Source organism: Natrix helvetica (assembly GCF_964273705.1).
Source record: "Natrix helvetica genome assembly, chromosome: Z".
NCBI classification, from domain to species: domain Eukaryota; kingdom Metazoa; phylum Chordata; class Lepidosauria; order Squamata; family Natricidae; genus Natrix; species Natrix helvetica.
This window is the reverse complement of record NC_138554.1, coordinates 10,408,525-10,415,667: the sequence shown is the minus strand read 5'-3', so window position 1 is coordinate 10,415,667 and position 7,143 is coordinate 10,408,525. Positions and strand designations below refer to the sequence as shown.

The following is a 7,143-nucleotide window of genomic DNA, read 5'->3' as shown; positions in this document are numbered from 1 at the left end:
TTGTTTCTTTGGTCTTTTTATTTATATTAATTAGTCTTCTATAGAATGTTATTTGGGCATGAGAGGTGTCACATAGGTAACTGCTAAATTTTGCCTGGTTTCTTTAAAATAATACAGTGAAATGCAAAGATATAAAAACACACAAAATAAAAGGCCACCATATATAAGTATATGCAGGATTGCCCAAAAGGCTTAAAATTGCAAAGATTTTTGAGATTGTGTGTGTAGTCAGCATCATAAAACAACAGAAGCTATGATAAAAATAGAATTAGCCTTTTTAAAATAAGAAATTAAAACCAACCAGAGGCATAAAACAGGCTTTAAAATCACTAATGTGTAATAAGTATTAAAATCACAAAGTTGTAGAACATAATAAAACAATCTAGTCTAGTAACTGGGGGGGGTGACATTTTAGGGAAGAATATTTCTGGTTTTTCTTTGAAGACATTCCCCTTCTCCTCCAAGAAGCTTCTTCAGCTGACTGGATGATGGGAAATGGAAAGATTTACACTCCTTGCAGACAACTGGTCATTCAAAGAAGTCCAGGCAAAGTCGTTGTCTCTTCAAAAAAAGCACCTTTGGGACAAACCAAGACTTGGATGACTGAATCTCCATATAAACCAAAGTTGATTACTTTAAACGTAATTAGAAACCTGAAGGGTGGCCGTAATCTTGGGGTAGATTTTTTAAAATCTAAATTAGCATACAAAAAGAACAGAATTCTTTATTGGCAAAGTGTGATTGGACACACAAGGAATTTGTCTTTAGTGCATATTCTCAGTGTACATAAAAAGGGGAAAATATATTCATAAAGAATCTTAAAATACAACACTTAGTGAGTCATTGGTTACTAAATAAGCAAATCAAATACTTTTTTGTATCTTGCCTTTTATGTACAGAGAGCATATGCACTAAAGACAAATTCCTTTTGTGTCCAATCAACTTCGCCAATAAAGAATTCTATTCTACTAGGAAACAAAATATAAATCGTAGAGACCCGATTTTCGTGCAAAAATCCAGCCTGACCGTTTAAAGTAAAATTGTATTATTGCCAGGGAAATCAAGAGGTCGACTTTTAAATTCTACCCCCCCCCCCCAAAAAAAAACACCTTTCTGTTCTCCCCAGCTCTTTCTATGAAAAGGTGGGTGGCTCTTAAAAGAGCCTTTGGGTGTCGTTCTTGGCGGCTAAAAGTGAGCCTGTAGGCAAGAGGGCGCGCTGTCTACTTCCCTTTGGCCTTGTGGCTCTCGGTCTTCTTGGGCAGCAGGACGGCCTGGATGTTGGGCAAGACGCCTCCCTGGGCGATGGTGACTTTGCCCAGGAGTTTGTTGAGCTCCTCGTCGTTACGGATGGCCAGCTGCAAGTGGCGCGGGATAATACGCGTCTTCTTGTTGTCCCGGGCCGCGTTGCCCGCCAGCTCCAAGATTTCGGCTGTCAGGTACTCCAGCACGGCGGCCAGGTAGACGGGCGCCCCGGCTCCGACTCTCTCTGCGTAGTTGCCCTTGCGAAGCAGACGATGCACGCGGCCCACGGGGAACTGCAGCCCGGCGCGGGAAGAGCGAGTCTTGGCCTTAGCCCGAGCTTTGCCTCCTTGCTTGCCACGTCCAGACATCCCGATTGAAATTGGGTGAAGCTAGAATTGGAAGGGGGAGAAAATCGACTTTGAAATCGCCGAATGAAAAGCCTGCCTCGTTCTGCCCTTTATATACTTTCTCGGGGTCTTACTAGTGCTTCTTTTTGATTGGGCCGCTCGAATCTCCGGCGTTCCAATCAGGTCCGGAATCCCCGGACTAACCAATCACCAAAAGGACGTCTGTTGAAGCCACCAATGGGAGAGAACCATGCTAAGGATTGACCAATGAGAGCGCACCGCTCGTCAAACCAAACTTTCGAAAAGTTTTTCCCGCCCCGCCCCCCTTTGAAAAAGCGGGTGTGAGCCAATAGTAAGGAGTGCGTTTTAGAACTTCATTTGCATCTGGCTCCTTATAAGTAGAAAGGTAGCTGCTAAATTAAGTTCAGGTTATTTTTTTCGGTTGTGCTGTATCGTGATTAGAACGAAGGATGCCTGAACCGGCTAAATCTGCCCCGGTGCCCAAGAAGGGCTCCAAGAAAGCCATCACCAAGACGCAGAAGAAAGGGGACAAGAAGCGCAAGAAGAGCCGCAAGGAGAGCTACTCCATCTACGTCTACAAGGTCCTCAAGCAGGTCCACCCCGACACCGGCATCTCCTCCAAGGCCATGAGCATCATGAACTCCTTCGTCAACGACATCTTCGAGCGCATCGCCGCCGAGGCTTCCCGCCTGGCTCACTACAACAAGCGCTCCACCATCACCTCCCGCGAGATCCAGACGGCCGTCCGCCTCCTCCTGCCCGGGGAGCTGGCCAAGCACGCCGTCTCCGAGGGCACCAAGGCCGTCACCAAGTACACCAGCTCCAAGTGAAAGGTGCTTTCCTGCAAAAGCGCGGGGATCCTTAAATCTCTAACACCAAAGGCTCTTTTAAGAGCCAAACACGTAGGCAAAGGAAGAGCTGCTGTTCCTAGCTATTTAAAGCCACGTGCAGAGAAGAGCAACACTGATGATTAGGGGACGAGGCTAAAACATGAAGAACGGTTGCAGGAACTGGGTTAGTGAAAAGGACAAGGGGAGACATGATAGCAGTCTTCCGATATTTCAGGGGTTGCCACAAAGTGAAAAATTTTCCAAAGCACCTGAGAGCAAGCAATGGGTGGAAACTAATCAAGGAGAGAAACAACTTTGAACTAAGGAGAAATTTCCTGACAGAACAATCAGTCAGTGGAACAACTTGCCTCCAGGTGTTAATGCTCCAACACAAGGGTTTGAAGGAGAGATTGGATAGCCATTTGTCTGAAGTGATGTAGGATTTCCTGCCTAGGGGGGGTTAGACTAGAAGACCTCCAGAGTCCCTTCCGACTGTGTTATATATAGCACCCCAATCAGCAACTAAAAAGCCACTTACAACAAGCACTACAAACATCACGCACAAAACAGCACCCACTCTGCTAAAACCCTCCCCCGTGCGCGGGGTTGGACTAGAAGACCTCCAAGGTCTTTTCCAACTCTTATTTTATGAGCAATTCGGTAGCCCTTCAAAATATGGACCTTGTGTCCTGTAATCCTAAGGGAGGAACGGATTGTCATGGTTGTCCCAAAGGTGACTTTTCAAAAAGCAACTCAATTTCCTTTCTTTTCCTTGACGTTTTGCTGCTTATCCAAGAAGTGAAATTACTTGGATAAGAAACAAAATGTCTTCAAAGGAAAAAAAAAAAAGTCCAGTTGCCTTTTGAAAAAGCATCTTTGGAGGTCTTCTAGCATCTCCCTCCTTAGGCGTTGCATCTTTTTCTTTGCATTGCATTACATTGTGTTGCATTACGTTGCGTTGCATTTTTTTCATGGTATGTTCTGCTTAACACGGGAAGAATTGCATAAAACGTCGGTTTCCCGAAAGATTTGTCGGGGGAAACAGCGAGTCACAACGCGTTGTTGTTTAAAATAGTTTTTCATCGTCTTTTTTTTAAAAATAAAATAAAAATACTCGTTGGCCCGTACGGGGATCGAACCCGCGACCTTGGCGTTATTAGCACCACGCTCTAACCAACTGAGCTAACCGGCCACCTATGGAAGGAGCTGGTTTAGCCTCTCCATGAATCCAAATGAGTCGAATTATATTCCTAAAAGGGGAAGTCTTTGATGCTCTCTAAATTTGCTTCTTTAAATATAATCCTAAATATTGTATTATCACCTTCCGTTGTTCAATTCGGATTTCTTGAGCCCTTTTATTTTCATCAAGGATTGTTCATCCTTCTTGCTGCAGCACATTTTAAAACAAAAGCCTGCAAGAGAGGCCTTTAGTATTTTTCTTTAAATTAAATTTTATTCATTTTTATTCACTGTCATATTGATGGTGTTTAGTTTCTCTGGACACTGAAAGCAGCGCAAAGCAATTTATTTTTTTAAAAAAAACGTATGTAGGAAGTTAAAACCCACCCCTCTCCTAGAAAAATGAAATATCCTGGGAAATATTGAAAAGACAGAATATTAGATTCCCCTGGATAAGAAATGGAGAAACATGTTTTTAGGCAGGAAACAGACTCACTCCTAATAGCCCCCACCTTTATTAATGGGCCATTAAAAAGCCTGAACTAGTCTACTCTACATAACAAAGGTAGAATTAGCCTTCTGCAGAAACTCACCATCAGGCACCTGGAAAAATTACATCAGCCAACAAGGCAACCAAACTTGGACTCAAAGCACAGCCTAAAGAGAAGGTGCTTTTTGTTACATATGTAAATAGAGAGCGAAGACTTGGATAGAGGCTTCACCCTGGGCCGGTTCTTAAGTAGAAATTAGCATAATCTGAGCCCATTGGTCCAATTGATTGGCGGGAAAATAGAATAATCTCAGTGGCTGGGCTGCCTGAGAGGTCCCTTTAAAAGAGAGAGCTGTGAGAGAGCCTGTTCACTTCGATGTACTGGTCTACTACATAAAGAGTTGAAATCGTGATGCTAGTCCTGTCTCTTCATTCAACCCCAACCTAACACTTTTCCCATATACTCAACAACAGAGCTTTGATGTTGTAGCAAGCACCCCACCCCCAGATTAAAATATTCTTTATTCTTAGTATTAAGAAGCAGGATAGAATATTTTCCCAAAGGAGAAATAGAGAAAACATGTTCTCTTTTTTTGAATATATTTTTATTGTTTTTACATTTAAAACAGTGCAGCACCGCGAAGTCGAAATGACCATACAATCACATTATATACAAATAATCTCATCCAGTAACTATTAGCCTACTTAATACATTATCTATCCTTCTATCCAATCACATTATCTACAGTTTGTTCCAGTCTTGCCATCTTGTCTTAATAATAATAAAATCTGTTCCAGACTTCAAAATATTCCGATTCCCTTTTATTTTTTAGTTCACTCTTGAACTAAAGGCCAAAATTTGAGAAAACATGTTCTTAAAGACAGAAACCAGGATGTTTTGAAATAACCTTCAGATCATTAGTATTCCTTATACAGTAATTAACACGCTCTGATGCTAAGGAGTTCTACTCCCTCTCCCCACCTGAAAAGAACTCTGTTCCGACTGCCAGTTGACTCACATTCCATTACCTCAGTTCAAACTGGCAGACATTCTTTCACTCAGGAGCGGTCTTGGGGCTCCTAACAGTACTAAATAGTACCTTACCGTACTAAACTCACCAAAATGTCTACGCCTTCCACCTATGGAACTGCTTCCAGACTCAAGGCAGCAAGGGCGATATTCCCTTACGTGTTTCAATTACCGACCACCACCGAGCCAACAGATTGTGAACCAGATTTCTCCTGCATACATAGCTCCAGCTGATCAGATTAAGAAGGGCAAGATGTTGCCGTTAGGAGGCAATAGGATTGACCTATTACTAAAATAGTAAAAAGACACAAAGGTCTCAGAAATTGCACAACCCAACTCAGCATCTCAGAACCCTACAAAAATCCATGTACTCATCAAACCCATTTGTTTGTTGTTCCCCAGTTGTCCCAGAATTGTGTACTGTAGTTGGTTCTCCTCATCAACAAAACCTTCTTTCCAATCAGCCTCCATTTTATTTTCCAGCATCTTTCTCCCAGCTTGGAACTGGAGCTGGATTTTTCTTGCCACAGTGTCCTCTCCCAAATGACCTCTCTTGATGATCTAAACCAGCGTTTAGATGTCTGGATAAAGATTTGGCCTGTGTGTCGAGGACTACTGGGAGAAAGGAAGTTGTTTAGAGGGTTGTCTCCCTCTCAGGTCAGGCGACTTATCAACAAAGTTATCTGAAGTTCTCCGCTTTTATGTAAGCAAGGAAGATGGGACAGATTGTTCCTGATTCTCATAGTTTCTTATAATAGTGTCCTGTTTTATTTTGAGGTTCAAGCTGAACCTTCTCTAAGGCGACTCTTGCCCTGAGTCTTCTGCTTTGAATCTCACCACCTTTTACTCCCTCTGGCTCATGGATGACCAGAGACCTTTAGAGAGAATCAATTTGGCTCTTGTTCCCTGGGAGATCCTTACTCCAAGCAATGGTGGGCTGCTGCTGGTTTGCGAACTGGTAGTTCCAACCAGCGACTGGGGAACAACCTGAAGCCTCCAGAGGGCGAAAAAAGGCCCTCCGTGCAACCCGGAAGTATGGATTTCCGGGTTGCCTGTAGCAGTGGTGGGTTTCAAATTTTTTTAGAACCTCTTCTGTAGGTGTGACCTGCTTTGTGGGAGTGGTTTGTCTGCCATGTGACTGGGTGGGAGTGGCTTGCCAGCCATGTGACTGGGTGGGCATGGCCAACTTGTAAAATGTGGTGAAACTCACTTAACAACGCTTTTGCTTAGCAACCAAAATGTTGGCTCAGAAACTCTGGCATTTGAAGCATGCAAGTCTTAAAGCTGTCAAGTTATAAGACCCTTGCACTCCTAACCCTTTAGAAAAAAAGCCCCAGGGGTGTTCAAACTTGACAGCTTTAAGACTTGTGGACTTCAATTCCCAGAATTCCTCCTCTTGCTCTTCATCTTGATGATGTGCGGACAGGCGGGGGGGAGCTGGAACCGGTTCTAAACGGCACGGTAGATTTGTGGAACCTCTTCTACAGAAGAGGTTAGAACTGGCAGGAATCCACCCCTGTTACAAACTCTTAGCCATCCTGCCAAGGCACAAATCTCATCAGCTCCTTATGGTTTTTGTTACTCTCTTCCTTGTTTTTATTGTCTTTGCAGTCTTGCGTTATGGTTACTTTGGGAGGAAAATCCATCTGGTTCAATTCCAAGCTGGGAGAAAGATGCTGGAAATAAAATGAAGGCTTATTAGAAAGATGAAGCAGAATCACCAACCCGATGTGATTCTGGTACCGCTGACAAAATAGAGTTTAGAGTGAGTGGTTTTTTTATACCTTCTGAATTCCTATGGGGTCATGTAGGGGTCATAGCTGGCTGTATAGACAAAAGGGGAAATGCAAATCGTGTGTGTTTGTCTGAGCTAATCTTGTCAACCTTTTGTTTGTGGCTTATCTGGAGTTTCCGTCTAACCCAGTCTTTCTGAATGGATTACCAAATCTGCGTTTCTAAAAGCTGGCCTCCTCAATTTTTGCTTGGGGGACACGGGAAACTGGG

General features: G+C 43.3%; 2 protein-coding genes across 2 annotated transcripts; one reads left to right on the top strand and one right to left on the bottom strand.

The window, feature by feature from the left end:
* Window positions 1-1,146: 1,146 nt before the first annotated feature.
* Window positions 1,147-1,685, bottom strand: LOC309381639 (histone H2A type 2-C-like). The gene has a single exon (XM_081932836.1). It carries the CDS (start codon window positions 1,608-1,610, stop codon window positions 1,221-1,223), a length of 390 nt encoding a protein of 129 aa, XP_081788962.1. The 5' UTR covers window positions 1,611-1,685; the 3' UTR covers window positions 1,147-1,220.
* Window positions 1,686-1,966: 281 nt separating this feature from the next.
* Window positions 1,967-2,440, top strand: LOC309382262 (histone H2B 7-like; the record flags this gene model as incomplete). Its single annotated transcript, XM_081933853.1, has 1 exon — window positions 1,967-2,440. Exon 1 carries the CDS (start codon window positions 2,060-2,062, stop codon window positions 2,438-2,440), a length of 381 nt encoding a protein of 126 aa, XP_081789979.1. The 5' UTR covers window positions 1,967-2,059.
* Window positions 2,441-7,143: the final 4,703 nt, after the last annotated feature.

Bases quoted from the DNA above. Each gene is read 5' to 3' on its own strand.
- LOC309381639 (XM_081932836.1), bottom strand. From the start codon at position 1,610: ATGTCTGGACGTGGCAAGCAAGGAGGCAAAGCTCGGGCTAAGGCCAAG.